At 43.2% G+C, this 16521-nt stretch overlaps 1 protein-coding gene across 1 annotated transcript in view; it reads left to right on the top strand.

Annotated features, from left to right (window-relative positions):
- ADAMTS17 (ADAM metallopeptidase with thrombospondin type 1 motif 17) overlaps positions 1–16521 on the top strand; it is a 168872-nt gene that overhangs the window by 105373 nt on the left and 46978 nt on the right. Inside the window, exons 15-16 of the mRNA XM_027688787.1 lie at positions 6773–6893; positions 14310–14390. Coding sequence (XP_027544588.1) covers positions 6773–6893; positions 14310–14390 — 202 coding nt within the window. The remainder of the gene's footprint in view (positions 1–6772; positions 6894–14309; positions 14391–16521) is intronic.

Raw genomic sequence — 16521 nt, 5'->3', positions numbered from 1 at the left:
AATTAGCAGTAACCATTGCCTGTGAACATTTAGTTTAGGAAATGTAATAGATCTTTTCCCTTCATTAGATGCTCCTAAATGGAACTCATGCATCATTGTTGGGTGATGAATGGATGTAGATGAACATGGCAGAGAAAAAACTGCTGCAATGAGAGGAGGGTTTTGAGAAGGAAAGCAGGAACAGATTCTTTGAAGCTTCAAAATACTGCATTTGGGCAGAGAGGGAAGAGAGTTTTCCTTCAGTTGTACTTCGTGAAGTTATTACAGTTTCATTTTAAAGCCATGAGCTGAGCTCAGATTTAAACAGTGTGAGTGAAGCCTTTTGGTGTCAGCCTTGCTATCCCTGAAACAAAATCATCCCTGTATTTATCCCTTACACCTAAAGGCAGCTGGAGCGAGTAAACTTGGTTATTACTTTGATCAAGCCTAGAAGTACCAGAGAGCAAAGTCAGCCCTAAATTTAGCATAGGAGTTCCTGTATCAACTAGACTTTTTATAATCTTACTCCTTGTTTTTTGTATGAATCATAAGCTCTTCCTCCAATTTTGTCATGTCCTTATTTATTAGAGTTGATTTTGAGGTTGAATATTTCAAATACACTTATCCTTACCACCTCCTGAGCAGTCTTCTAGCAAGGAGAATTTACTTTCTCCAGGGATTTTTCAGCCACAGAAAATCTGTAGCAGGCTGCAGAACAAGAGGAGGGTGAGGGCTCCTCTGGGCTTTGCAGGTTTGCTTTCTCAGTCATTTGAGTCCTGGTGAGACAGGGCAGGGCAGTGCAACCTGCAGCTCACAGTGCCTTTTATCTTCTTGTATTTCTCTCCCAGTGACAAGTGGCTTTCAGAGAGAGGATTCCCTGAGGGTTTTGTTCTTCCTCGAGACTGTAGTGTGTGCGTTCCATGAGGGAACACTCGTGGAAGCAGAGCACTTTCTAACCTCTTACAGACCTTCACTCTGTGCTGCTGAGGTTGGCACAAAACTGAGGCAGAAGCAGAGCTAAAAAAAGTGTCAGATATGCCAGGGCAGTGGTGTGAGAAGAGCAGCTGCTCAGCTGAGTGTGGTGACACACAGGGCTTTGTGCTGGCTTTTCTCAAAGGAGGATTAGTCTGAGACTCATGATAACATGAGAACTTTCCAGTGGGGGCTGCAGAGTCTACTTGAGGATGTAATCTAAGGTCTCTTTGAAGAGAGAGACCTCCTTTTATAGCAGGACTGGGCTGGGGATCAAGGGCAGTCTTTGCTCTGATTTAGCAATTGAAGAGGTGAAGATGTTTTGGCTCTGTGGTTTTCTACTTGATATTTTGTCATATCACACCTCCTTTAACTTGCTGGTGAATCCACAATCATAATAAGCCACATACTTGACTGTCCTGGCACAACAAAAATGTTATAGAACTACTTTCTTTCTGAAGTGATTGTCATACAGTGTGAAAGGGGATCAAAATTGAAAAATGGACAGATTTTCAAAAATAGATTCTGCAAATTGGTTAGGCAGAGTGGCAGCAGAAGGCCACAGGTGGCAGAGGAGAAATTGGAGTGGTCTGCTGGACCTGCTGCTGGCAAAACAGTTTTCTACACACTCAGTACCCACTTTTTGCATTTGATTGACACATCCAGTTCTGGCTTTCTCTCCTCACTTGAGTATTTTCCGTGTATTATTCATATTCCTGCACTACAAACTGTGGTACAGGATGTTCCAGACTGGGTAGCTTGTCTCCATACAACAACTTGGCTTAGCATTGTACTTTGATAAATTATTTAGTGTATGTGCACCAAATCCAGAAGGATTGTCTGAACTACAGAAACCTGTTGTATAATTGCCTTTTTTTTCCATTTCTGGGTCTGTAGCCTTGTAATATGAGGGCTAAAAAGAGTATCAGGGCTTTTGGTGAGTAAAGGTTAGTGACAAAACCAAGACTTTGTTGATATCTTACTAGTTTTTAAATGTACTTTACAGTGGGGTGTGAAAAAAAGTAAAACATGCTGCTTCCCCTTATTTTTCTTCCGTGTTATCCCATGAAAAGCATATAATAGAACAGAAGCAAAGGAGTTCCTGGGATGGGAAAAAGCTTTGTATTATTTGCATGTTCTCTCAGGAACACAGGGGTTTTGACACATAACCTTCAATCTCTGTATGTGAATAAGGGGTTACCAAGAATTATTGTTTCTAGAACCCCACAAGCTGCTGAGGGATCTAAGCACAGAGTCAGTGGTCAGATGTCACTGCAGATCCAAAGCAGATGAGATAATGCTAATTTAAAATAGGCAGTGTCCAGCTCCTGTTCCAGCAGAGCTGCTCTGACTCACATAAAATCTGAATGCTTGGGAAGTGACAGGAGGATATTTCTGAGCTAAATTCTACATGGACTCCAATCCATCACCCAGAATTTCTTGTGGAACAGAAACAGAAGTAACTCAGAGATGAACTGCCTGATTAGGGACCAGGACTCACCTCCCTCACAGACACTCACAACCCTCCAGAAGGGCAAAAGTGTTTAAAACAGAAAAATAAAAAATAAAAATTCTTTTCCCCTCAGATCTGAATTTCAGTTGCTCACATATGGACATTCCTGTTTCATGTGGTCCATCCCTGGAGGTATCAATGGACATTGGATATTATGGACAAAAAGAATTGGCAGTGTGGGTGAATCTGTCATAACCAGCGTGCTCTGTGCATGATTAATTTGTAAAATGGCACATATTGCATCAATATTTATATTTGATCCATTGAGACAGCTAGTTAGTTCAGCATATGGGAAGCATTACAGTTTTGTGAGCCTACAATGTCATTTCTTACACAGGGTGGGTGTATATAACAAAAATAATTGTGTTTATGTAGCACAACATACTCACACAGGCTGTATCAATTGAGCTCTTGCACAGCCATTGAAAATACAAATAAAAATATCATTAAAAAATAGCCAAGCAATACAGAAAATAGTTCACACAGAAGAATCCAAATGATCTGTATTCAGAAGAGAAGAGGAGTTTTCCTATGCTGGAGCCAGCAATGACTGAAGCTGGAAATACCACCCAACAAGCAGTACTTTTAGATGTTTAATTATAAAAATGAGAAGAAGTGGGAGGGAGAGAAGGAAGGGTGGACTGAGATAGCAGCTTAAAGAGAATTAATTTCAGGCCTTTGGCTCAGCAAACATGCAGTTACCTGCCAATTTATAGGTCAATGAATAGTTCCAAAATGTGGTGTCAGAGTAGGAGACTGCCTGGGTTGAGGGTGGATTAGAAACCTGTGGACACATTTCTGACTGTCCATGCTGAGCTCTTGAATCCCCAAAAGACTTATCTTTATGTTTCTTGCCAGCGTTTCCATGTTTTAAAACTGCTTCCCTTCTCACCAGTCCATTCAAAGCTGATGGAACTGAAAGTATCCAGCTATTGCTGGATGGGCTGGTCCGTGGACTCATGGATAACTCCTGGGTCAGAAAACACACAGGATGGTACTTAAAAAGGTCTTTCTTTCTTCAGGATGTAAAGCTTCCCCTTTCTGCTTCTTAATTTGGTAAATCCTCTTACCTTGGTTGGCATTGGAGCAGCACAGAGCACGTGAGAGATGGTAAAAATCAAACAACTCCCTTGAACTATTTGAGTTTTAAGGGATTCTTTCTGCACTAGGAAAACTTGACTTTTGAGCAGTGGAACTTGGGATTTTGATTTGCCCTTTGCATGTGGTTAATTAAGCCCTCACTTTTTGAAAAGCTTTCAGCAGGTTGAGGACAGCTCTGTAGTTTAATGATTAGCAGTCAAAAACAAACAGCATAATGTCAGTGAGAAGCTGATGATGGACAGACTCAACAGTTTGGTGAGGCTCCAATTTTTCCACCCAGTGCTGGAATCTCAGAGGCTTTCACACCTTGGAGAAACCTGGAAGTATCTCTCAATTAACAGCCCAAGGACTGGCAGGTGCTTTCCTCCCTGAAGGGTGATGCCCACTGTGTTTGCCCTCCCAGCCCTGTCTCCTTCCCTTGTTTTAAGAGTAGCTTTATTTTCCATGTGCAAAGTCCTCGAAAGATCTGAGTGACTGAGGTGGTCACTGTAATGTGTTTCTAAATGACTTTGCAGCTTTTGGAATCCATTGTCAGATCTTAACCAAAGCTGTTTCATAATGTACTGTTATTAAATGTACTGTTATTAAATGCACTTTCAGTTTGGAAATGGTTGGAAGGCTTGGGGAGAGGGAAATGGGCTCTAATATTTACGTAGACAACAGTAAAGTGCTTCCAAGGTATTTTTCCCCCATAAAGTATCAAGAATGCACCAATTTTCATCTTGAAGCCAAGAAAGAAAAGTGTTATGTTCTCTGAAAGATTTTCCTTTGTAAGAAGCCATTTCCTGGCCCAGATCTTCTGGGGGCTTCAATCCTCAAGCCCTGGATTGAAGAAAATCAATCCCTGCGAATGGGAGAGATGGTGCCATTGAAGGAAAGGCTGCAAGGACCATTCCCAGTTCCTTCACTCGCAGGGAATTAGGGTGAAGATGAAAGGTAAAAAACAGCAAAGGTTTTGGGAGTTTTATCTGTGGATTCAGTGGATGCTCTTTCCATGCCCTCAGAGAGGGTCTCTCAAGTCCAAGAGTGTCAGTGACCAAGTAGATGTGAGAGGAGAAGGCTTGTCTGGTATCAGTGTCAGAGGAGGGGGGATTCATTCTTCCCAAGGCTTTGCTGGCTTGCACTGGTTCCCATTATCTGGGAAACTCCAGTGTAAATGCAAAGCATGTGATTGCTAACTCCCCATTCTTCCCCTGCCTCCGTTAGAGCCCTGCAGACTCCTCCTGGAGCACTGGGAATAAGTGCGGTTCAACACTCATTATATTCCCTTTATTCATGTGTGTGCTCACATAGTGCTAATAACAATGCAGCACAATAAAAGATAGCACTAGAGCCTGAAATGAAGCACAGCCTTTCCAGGATCCCAGCAGGGTGGCAGGCAGGCATTTATTTCCAGCTGCCTTTCAGCAGCCCCATTAATAAATCATCCCAGTTTTCCTGGAAGGAGAACTGCTGGGACATCCTTCTGTTCTGGGGGCAGAATCACATTCAATATCCCAAAATTATTTGTTGGACATGGGTGTGAAGTTCAGACTTGAGAATTGCCAGGAACTCCATGCTCTTCTTCTTCTTACCTTTTTCAACTCCCCTTTATGGAGTTTTTTTTCCCTGAAGTTCTTTGCGCCCCCGTACGTGCTGTGCTGGTTAATGAGCAGCATTTCCCTGCTCTGTGTTTGGGATGATCAGCCTTTCTCAGCATGTGTCTGCCTCTAATGATTTACCCAGACAAACTCTGCCTCAGCACACGTCTGAGCACTGGCAGCCTTTGATCCCTGAACACATCTGGACTCAGGCAGTGGCCAGTGTCTCCTGAAACAAGCGGAATGTTGGAGCTCAGCTCCAAATTACTTTGCTTACACGCAGACAGGCTCAGATAAACAGCCCAAGACCTCTTAATATTTCCCTGCTTTACCCTATTTTTCAAAATGTTTGTTGTTTTGATTGTTCCCTAAGATATCTCTCCAACTTTCCCCTGGCTTCATTATAGCAAGGCAAAGAAGGGAGAGACCCGACAGCCTTATTCAAATAAGTCTTATTAGTGACAGTCCTGCTAATTCATTTGCCAAGAAACTGGTTTTCTGCACAAAATAAAACTTTAGCTCATTTTTAATACTGCAATCTCTGCTAATAATTTGCATAATGACAACTCTTATTTCAGCAGAAATTTATGATTAAAGAGGGAATTGCTGATTCTTTAGATGGTCTTACATGGACAGAATACAATTTATGTAGATTAATGACAATAAGTCTTGTCAACATCAAGATCTACAGATGATCTACATCGTAACCTGTAAATGCTTTGTGAGTAAGGAATATTATGGTGATAATCCCGATAGGTACAGGGAGAATACTGTGACTATTCCAGGAATTCCCATCTGTGGAAGCAAAACTTCAGGTTTTTATTGGAAAAAGTTTAGGTAGGTGTACAAAATGATGAAAATACCATTTAAAATGAAGCGAAATTGTTAGAATTTATTATTCGTTTTACAATTGAATGTCCATGCTTAATACAGTGCAAGCACATGGAAAATTTCATAATTTGTAATTTTATGGTATGAATTGGCCAAATATGAACCTGACCTGCTTCCATTGAACTGCTCTTGCATTGCAGGTATTCTGAGCCATCTGATTAATGAGCTCTTTTTTCAGGTATTGCAGAAGTGTAAAGAGAACTGAATGTTACCTTTCCTATTAAGATCCCCATCCAAAACAGAGCTCATTCAGTGGAATTGTAATTACTCTGCATTTTTGTGCATTGAAGGGCTATGGCCAGGATTTTTATTACTTGGGTTAATTCTCATTTGAGGAAATCACATTTTTCTCTTCTCTCTGTGGTCCTTTTCTCTGGGATGTCTTCGAGCTCCTCAGATGGAAATTGCTTTACAAACTTGAAACTGTTACGATCTGTTGAGTTTGAAGGAAGTTAGAGTGGGATAGTATGAAATCTGTGATGATACCTGGAATAATTAGTGTTTGTGAGACTCCCTCCAGTTAAATCTGAATCAAAGTTCCTGCTCTGAGTGTTAGAGAAGGGAGCTGCTGAATAACCAACTCACCACTATTCCAGCCGAGTGCTCCTCTGACTCACAGTGTTCCCTTCCCATTCAGGTTTTCAGTCAGATGTCAATCTTAGTCTTGACCTCGGGGTTTAGATCTGCTCTAACCTTGCAAACAAAATAACGGGGACCCTCTGGTTGTTGTCACCAGAAAATCGGCTGCGATGGAATCATCGGCTCAGCTGCCAAGGAGGATCGCTGTGGGATCTGCAGTGGGGATGGGAAAACCTGCAAGGTGGTGAAAGGAGACTTCAACCACACCAAGGGGATGGGTGAGTAAACCCTCAGAGGGGAGTGAGAGTGGTAGGAACAGCTCTTCTTGGATAGCATTGGACTCGTCTGCTCTGGTGAACACACAACAAACACAACCCAAAACCCAGCTCACTTCAAATGTGATGCCCTACCTGCTTCTTATTCACACACAGGCATTGCCTCTGTCTGAAATTCAGGATGAAGTTGTGTTTCTCATTTTCAGTGCTACTGGTGCTGATGATTTTAAGTAAGAGACAAAATCACAGTGTCTTCTCCAGTGGGAGGGAGGTTGCATTTCAGCACTGTCTTGGAGCTCTTTGGGAGCTCAGAATGATGCATGTTGCATGTTGTACATGATTCATGTTCTAATCAGGATATCTCAGCTAAAGGAAAGAGCACTCCCCTCTGAATGTTTTTACTGATTCCCTGCCAGCAATAGTATCCAGTATAGGATACAGGAGCTTCCACTTGGAGTTAAGACATTTCCCTCTCTTGTTAAACATTAATGTATGTACAGCTTGGTGTTTGAATTAGTCTTTGTTCCAGGGTTTCTCTATTGCACTTCTGAGAAACCTGTTATCACACATCCCTAATCAGCCAAAGGCAGGGAAAGCCACCTTCAGAACTTGCAAGCTGCTCCAAGAGGAGGGAATTGTCCAGAAAAAAAATTATTTCACATTCAGTAGATACAGAATTGCCACATTCAACACGTGCTGCTCCAGGACTAAGTTCCACAAAGCACATAAAGATCCTCTTAAAAAACACACACTCCAATTGTTTGGTCACCAAAGCAGCACCAGTGCTCAGCAGCTTCCTTTAATCGAGGTTTCAGCACTGAGGTCTGAGGCTCTGATTTGTTTATTGACCTCTTCCTCTGCATCCTCCTTCTCATTACCTGTGGAGCCAGCTGGGATCTGGCTCCTCCTCTGAGCTGCAGGTAGGATTTCCTCCTGCACCACATCTCTCTGGAGAATATTTGTGCTGTGGCATTGCTTGGCCAACCTGTTGAATGGCTTCCATTAGTGCCTTTGACTCTTTTGTCCCAGTTATTTTCCACCTACTTCTGTCAAGGCATTTACCTTTGATGCAAATGGTGGGAAAATTTTCATGTTTCTGTTGAAAAACAAAAGCTATTCTCCATTTCTGTAGCAGATTGTAGAGCTTTCATGAACTTCTTACATGCTCCTGAAGAGAAACTATCTTTTATCTTTTCCAATGAGTCCACAAAACATCTTGTGCAGATAACTAAGAAATTTCTGGGTCACTGCCAGGAAGTTGCTCCTGTTTCCAGCTCAACAGGCTGCTTGAGGGTGGTGACTTTACAAGGCTGTTGGAACAGAACAGTTTGAGCCTTAACTGGCTGCCAGGACACTGCAGGAGCTTTCACCCCCAGAGCCCTGGAGCCCAGTCAGAAGGGATTCCTGACTGGCTCAGGGATGGTGTTCAGGCATTTGGATTCTTTGCTGATCATCTCAGAATCACAAACCTTTCAAAATGTTGCTTTGTCAGTGCAATGTTTCCACCTTTACCCATCTCGTGTTATCTAGAAGATAATTAGGTTTCTTGCCATTATAATCTCATAAACATTTATTAGATATTTTTATTTTTTTTTAGTTTAATTTGAAAGGTAATTAAATTTAGTGTTTACTCCCATCAGTTTCTATTCACACACTGCTGTTTTGCAGAATTAGGTCCTCAGGTGACCTCACTGAATCTCATGCAGTAGGTAGAGCTCCAGGGCTGGTTCTGGGGTATCACAAGTGAACATGAGGTTATTTAAGAAAAAATGGCCTTTTTTTCTTTAAATTGACAGTTAAGCAGATATATGCAAATGTTTGACAGAAGCTGGGGCAAAGGAGAATCCACAATATTCTGTGGTAACAGATCCAAGGTTGGATGTGTAAATGATTGCAAATCCCCACGAACTGCTGCGATCCAAGTCAAGGCCAACACCCCAATTTATGATTTCAGAACAGAACAGACCTCAGACATCAGGACGGTGGTTGTTCTGGAGTGGTACCTGTTTGGGGAATTGCAGCTGCAGCCCCTGGGCCAGGTGCTCAGCAGCTCTGCAGGGTTGGTCCCTCTGTGCCCTGGGATTGCAAATGATGTTGTCGAGCCCTGTGACCTGAACTAAACCCCTGCCAACTCCTTTCTGTTTCTCAGTAACCAATAGTCATTGTAAGAAGGTTTCCACATGTGTGATGGCAAAGGCAAAGGCTGTTCCCAAGTGTTTCTCGTGTAAGATACTTTAATGCTGTTTGCAGTGTCAGTGGGTGTTGGTGACATCCTTTGGTGTTGGTTCTTTGTCTTCTTTTGGTTGGATTAGCTGGGGAAATTTGGTATCAAAAGCCATGGATAAACTTCAAGCCCTTTTACTGTTTCACTTGCTTTGTCAGAGATACAAAGTACAGATCCTTTTCTTATAGAGAACCTGCATGAAAGAAAGCCCAACTTTCATTAATCCAGCAAAAAGAACCAGGCCTATTTCTCTTTTTTTCCTGACTTTAAAGTCCCAGAGGTTCTGACACCCTGGGGGGAGATGATGGTGGAATGTTCAAAGTGCCTCATAGGAGGTGCAACAGTTCAGATCTTACCACCTGTGATCCAGGGTGATCCAACTGGAAATGGATTCCCTTTTTCTGTTGGAGAGGAGGTCAAAAGCCTTTATTTATGATGCTGAACATCACATACAGCTGGCTGTCCTCAGCAGCCCAGCTGAATGCACTGTTTAAACTGAGGTTTCCTTTTGACTGGCAGCTTGCCCTGTACCTATTTCTGTGACATAATTTTTCAAAAACAAACACAGAGTTGTTCTGAAGTCCATTTCTGTCACCCTGCCACTGTTCAGGGCACCTAGAAATGAAGGACAGCTCTTTGACTTGAGTCTGTTGAGGAGCTGATTTATCTTCTGCCTTGGCTGCTCAGAGACTGCATCTCTCTCTTGATTTTTCTCAGCCACATCAAGATTTTCATTTGCTTATGGTTCAGAAGAAGGACCACAGATATTTGGATTTGTTTTTTTTAATGGCAGAACTTAATAAGGTGAGATATGCCAGTTGTTGTAATTTTGGGAAAGATGGAGTACATCTTTGCTGGCAATTTTTCTTTTTAAGATAGTGGAAAAGCAGGCTTTTTATTGTATATGCTGCTTGTCCAGCACTTAAAAGAAATTTGAACAGGAATGCTGGCTACAAGCATCTTTAGCCTACACAAAAAAAGTCTTTTTTTATCAATAGGGTTTACATCTAAATGATGAGAAAATAGAGCCCTAGGGCTAACTCTGAGGGTTGTAAGTTTATATGTCAGTTTATATGGGTTTAAGAAGCACATGCAAGTTAGAAATCCCAGCAACCAACTTTACAGCAATAGTAGGAGGCTTTGAAATCTATCCATGGCTCTCCAGTGAAGTTGTTTCCTTCCAAATGAGCTGTCCCATGGCTGGAAGTGTTCAGGTGCCGAGGGAGGATTTGTTCTCAAGCTGACAGCAAGTGAGAATCATCACAACTGTTTAGACAATAGAGACATAATTCTCACTCCACTGCAACAAATAGCACTGAGCAAAAGGTGCAAGGTGGGAAGAGTCATGGGGACTGACATGCCCAGCTGATGCTTATCCCTAAAATATTCCCCAAGCTGTGCTGGCCGTGGCTGGAAGGGAGGCAGGGCAACCTGGTTTCCTTGGCTTTTACCCTGAGATCTTTGTTCAAAGCACTTTTTCTGGGAAGTTTGATGATGGGGTGAGCACTGTTGACTTTCTCACACCTGATTTTGGTGTGTACAGGGATAGGATGTGAAGGTGCAGTACCCAGAAATTGGGACTTCCAGCCATGGGATACTTTTTCCTTTACCTCAGAGTCCTTCTTTCATTGCGGTGTGGGCCAGAAGAACGGTTTTGTAGCAGACCAGTGACATTCTGAAGTTCACACTAAACTTTCTGTTCTTTCTGGGAGTAATAACAATGGCTAACAATGGATTTTTCTGTGTGGGCTGCTTTCCTCTTGCAAATCTCTCCAGCATTTAAATGAAGATACAGTAGCCACTGTTCACATATTAATCTCCTTGATGACAAAGCCACCTCTTTGTTCTGGTGTCTCTCCTAATATGAGTTACACCATATAATTTGTATCTAGGATTTGCTTCAATCACAGTCTTACATTCCTGAGATACTGATGTAATGCAGATTATCCAGAAAGATTGGTGTGTGCCAAAGTAACTGTTCCCAAGGTGGAGTATACTGCATACAGCACTATAAATTATCAAATAATGAAGTTCTCCTGTTGTATTTTCAAAGCTTCATCTTAACAGGCTGATTTATGGGTGAAATTACTAAAAATACTGCCTGATAGTTGCCAAATCTCGTCAGTCTTTAACCAGTTCCTCATTTAAAGCAGAGCTTTAAGCCCAACCTTGCAAACCCTACCTTGCAGACAGTTATCCTCAGACCTAACAGAGCTTTGAGAGTCCTTGGCTTGGGGCCAACTCTGAGACTTTTTTTGGTCTTTCTAGCTGACACTTGATAATCTTTCTGGCAATCTGCAGTTACAGTTTGCTTAATAAAATGTGCCTGGAAAACACTGGAGGTGTTTTCCAGGTGCAGTTATCTCAAAGATCAGGAATCTGCGACCAGAAGCCTCACACCAGCTCCCAGGACCAGAGTGGAGGGGTGGTAGTGACCTGAGTGTGTGCCTGTGGCAGATTTGCATGGATGATATTTAGTCTGTTTGCAGTAGAATTTGGCCACTAATTCACACAATATTGCTGGAGGTAATGAATGAGAGTGTCAAGATGCTCCCAGTGGGACATGCCCAAGAGTTCTGCTTCACCTCTGAAAGGACAGGTTGGATCATACAGCTGCAAAGCAGTTTGCAGTTCTCTAAGAGGAGAGGGAAGGTCAGCAGGCAGGTTTGTCCCACATGGTCTCAATGAGTTAACACAATATGCTTCTTCTTGTTCAGGAGCTGCGAATACAACCCCCCAAAGCCATCAATCAGGATTAGAAATTACATGAGGAGAAAAATCTGGTATAAGACCAAACTAAACAGTCCCCAGAACTAATACACTATTAATAGCACACACTTCACTCTTTACTATTGTAAGAAGTAACATAAAAATCAACTTTTCCACGTGGTGTTTCTCTCATGGCACAGTGATGAAATGAGAGTGTATTTATGGCTCAAGCTGAGCCTCCAGCACAGCTCCACTGCTCACTCACCTCTGCAGTGTGACACACTCCTGGCTGCTGCTGGGTCAGGGGATGGATCCAAAGTTCACTAAGTTAGTGACTGGCTTCCACTAAATTCACAGTAACTTTGTCTCCAATCCCTTCATGATTTACCTCTGGGCATTTGTATCTGGCATGTGGCTTAAAAAAATAAATGAGTAAATAAATAGTCCCCCAGTAGGTACATTAAATTACCTGAAACTTGGGCATGTTCCAAACTGGCTTGCTAAGAGGGGTGTTCAGATGTGTCTCAGGGGCCGCTCCCCCGTGACAGACTGTCCCTGGTCACACCTTTGCTGTGTGCTCATGTCTGGTGGTGGTGGTTGGGTGGGTTTTTGTGCAGGTGCATGGGGTTCAGTGAGAACATTTGATATCTGAAACACTCAGGTTTCACTGTAACTTGGTATCTCAGCTGTTGAAAAACCAACTCCTGGCAATGTCTAGAATAAAACCCAACATCTGTTTGCTTTGATTTCATAACAGATTTCGGTATTGCCTTTAAAAAATTGACCCTGGAAGTAATGAGTTTTCCTGGTGAATCCCAGCATGTAACAGCAGCTGGGAGAGCCACTGCTCTGGCTTCTGTGCACAGACAAGGTTTGCAGCTCTGCTGCCCCTCTCTCTGGTTTTCCTGCAAGGGATGACTGGCTGTTCCTGAGATATCCTGAGTCAAGGGAGAAATAAGTAAGGAGGAACAAGTGCAAAGAGAACTGAGCTGAAGGGTGAGATGAAAGTGTCATTCAGATACAAGACGGAGTGTGTCTGTCCCGAGTCATCTGTCCCACTGCACCTGATGAAACCCAAGAGCTCAAGCCTTATTCATGGAGTGAATATTCAGGAAATGAATCCATAGCCTGAGTCCTAAAATCCTCATCTGTCTCACTCCATGTCACATTGGTAAGAGAATCACTTAGTCCTGACATGCATAAGGCTGTCACCATCCTTTGAGACCCCCCTGTATCAGCACAGCAGAAGCACAGCCCTTCAGCTGCACTTACATCCCTAAAATAGCTCCCCAAACACTGCTGAATGTAGAGGAGTCACTGCTCTTCATGCCAGCACTTCTCTAACCCATGGCTCTGGACTTCCCACAATTCCCATAAAGGCATCACTGACACAGAACAGTTTCACAGAGCCCTTTAAAGCAGAAAAGAGGATGAGGGAACATACAGGATAAGCTGCTTAACATCTAAAAGAAAGGGGATAGCAATAACCCCAAAAAAGTGCCAAGTGATACACTGCAAAGTAAACTGGGTGGCCAATTAGAAGGAATCAAGTCATGGTTGTGATGAGATTAGTGTCATTTACAGAGGACTGATTCAAAATCCAATGAAACCAATGGAAAAACTCTGCCTGGCTCCCAGACCTTTGAAATGGGCTCTGTGTTCCTCTGCTTTGTAGTTTAAAGGCACCACTTCCACCCCATGGAACAAGCCTGTAACTCCACATGTCTTTTAGTATGGGAAAATAGGCTACATTTCCTTGTAGCTCCTAATTATTCTTACAGTTATTCTGTTAGTCAGAATTGCTGTTAGAAAAATTGTTTAGAGGTGAGCAGTGGTCAGTCCTTGAGAAACCTTCAGCTCTGTTGTTGCATTAAATTTAAGCTGTTGGATTCCATTCAGCAGCCTGATACCAAGGAGACCATTGCCATTGTATCCTCCAGAATTTTTGTATGAAGCTGAAATGTGATAACAATTTTCCCCCCATCTGTTCCACTAATTCTCACTGTTTAGTTTTAGTGTCATGAAAAAGTTTTGTGGAAGTGAGTCCTTCCTGACACTGACCACAACCTTGACTAGGGTTGGGGGTTTTTTTGAGGAGAAAACAGGAGCATCTATTGGAAACTTCATTTCAAAGGTTTGGTCTGTGTAGTGTTGCTCCTGACAGTGACACTTCACAGTGTCCTCGTGCATCCCTGTCAGTCTTGCAGGAAAACCAGGGTGATTCAGAGGGTGCAGATCAAATCAGGCCCAGCACAAGCCTGGAGTCACAACTGAGCAGCACTCGTGGGTTTCTCTCCCTCTTCTTGGGCTGACATGTGAGTCAGGACCATGCATGTCATGGCACTGAAACTTGGCTGCCAGCTCAGGGCTCCCATTTGCAATGTTTCTCACTCAGTCCCCAGCCTGGAGTTGAGTTTTCCACAGGGAGATATGGAATGGCTGCTGCCTCTGCCCTGCTCTCACTCCTGTCTCCTCTGTTGCCACAGGTTACATCGAAGCTGCTGTGATCCCTGCCGGTGCCCGGCGCATCAGAGTGGTTGAGGATAAACCTGCTCACAGTTTTCTGGGTAAAAAGACAAAAGAAAAAAGAATGTTTAGATTCAAACTTAGCTCTGTTTTCTGTTAAAATGACCCTTCTCTAACTGCCCTGTAAGAGGATAGGTTTGTTGCTGCCAGGGAAGCATCTGTTGATTTCATTCTTGTTGCAGTCTCTGCTTTTGTGGCTTGGTTTCATGATGTTTGCTTGATGTGATAGTTTGTGACACTTACAGGCCCTGTGCAACCTGAAAGGGCCAGAGAATACTTTTATATATAGACAGAAGAGTTCCTGAACAGAACTTGGCAGTGGGATGGACACAGCTGCCAGGAGCACACAGCACTTTGGGAGGGAGCAGGGAAGAGAACAGTGTGTTTGGAGACAGAAATGGCAGAGACACAGATAGGAAGGCACCCAGCTCAGGCTGAAGCAGAGGCAGGACAGGGCAGATGGCATCCCTCAATAAAGTGACCATGAGGTTGCCTGTGCCATTTCCTGCAGCAGCAGATGTTCACTTGACGCTGTACCCAAAACCTGATCCTGCACTCTGAGATGAGCTGACTCTACTCCACTTACCTCTGTTTTCTCAGGCCAAACAATTTGTTTAATCCTCTTCTCATTTCTACTTCTGCATTCCTTTTGAGGGGAACAGGCTTCCTCTCCTCCTTTTCCTATTGGAAACAAAGGATTAGACATGGCTGTGAGGCTGAGATTTGCATGTGAGGTTGTAGGGCAGTCTGTCAACAAATTTGTTGTTCAGTTACTAATTTCTTAGATTAAAGGTTAGAAAGGCATTTGTAAAATGCATCCAGTCAGCTACACATCTGGTCTTCTGCCTCTTCTCTCCAATGTTTGGGGTGTTCCTTTTTTGTGTCATCACTGTGCAATAGATGAAGGGCTTTATCTCCCATCTACTTCTAGGGAGACCAAGTCACAGAAATGCTGATGCCCCACGGCCCCAAATTCACACAGGGAGCCTGTGGCAGAGCAGGAAGTTCAAGGAAAATTGGCCAAGATCCAGAAAAACACCCAGCACATCCAAGTGTCCTTTGCACACTCAGAGCTCCATGGCCATGGAGTTGCTTCCAGAGATGTCTCAAGTCTGTGGTAGGAACTCTGAGAGTATTATGAAGCTTGTCACTCTCTGAAGGGGAGTCAGTACCAAAACTCAGCCTAGGACCCTTGGTTTCTGATTTCCGCATCTTTTGCTTATAATGCTCCATCTCCACAGCCAAAAGGAGATGTTACTGTCCATCACTGGGGTGTAGGATGACACTGAAAACATTTATATAGTGACTGTATCTTAGGATTTCAAGTCTACTGCCATTGGCTTTCCATCTTGAGATGCTTCCAAACTTGGCGATATCATTGGCAAAGATGCTTTTGTTCCCTGTCTTTCACTCCAGATTCAGGGGGGAAGAAGAGGGCAAATCATGTCACTAAGCTGCCCCTGGGTCCAAACCATTGCTATTTGTGCCACGTCCCACTCCTCTGGTATTTCCACCAGTGCTGTAGCCAGGCTGCTGCGAGGGGATTACGCCTACACCTAACATGTTAGACATAGCAAAGCCTGGTGGAACAATGAGAGCCAGTGTTTCCTTGGGTTTTGCAAATGCTCTGCCTTCTGGAAACCAGCCTTTTTGTTTGTCTTGGTGGGGTTTGCACAGGGTATTTGTCCGGGGCTTGGGCTTTGGCAGATAGTGGAGCTCAAAGTCTTACGTGCACTGACTGCCCTTCACTGGGACAACGTAACCTTGACTAAAGCAGATGTTTCCCCACTGGGTGGTGAAGATTAGGATTGTGTATATTTGAGAGCAGGACTTGGCCCTGTGTGCATCACATAAAGACAGATAAAAATCTGGCTATTTTAAAGCTTCTGAGTGCTTTTAGCTCTTTGGTTCATGGTCAGGAGTCAGGAGAACCTCTCTAAGCTTTCCAGGGTTTTCTCTTTCAAGGAACACTGGACACAAAGAGAAGATACCCAATGTCTTGCTGAACTAAGGTGAAGAATAGCAGTAACAGGGTTCCAGTAGGAGAATAAAGATGACCAAGAAAACAAAATCCCATCAGTCTGATAAGTCTCTTAAATACAGGTCTGTGTATGGAAGAATTTTCTATTTCAATAACACTGACAAAGCTGAGTCCAATCAGGTCCTATTTCT

Source organism: Neopelma chrysocephalum, unplaced genomic scaffold (genome assembly GCF_003984885.1).
Source record: "Neopelma chrysocephalum unplaced genomic scaffold, ASM398488v2 Primary Assembly neopelma1_75, whole genome shotgun sequence".
NCBI lineage: Eukaryota > Metazoa > Chordata > Aves > Passeriformes > Pipridae > Neopelma > Neopelma chrysocephalum.
This window is presented reverse-complemented; position numbering and strand designations above follow the sequence as displayed.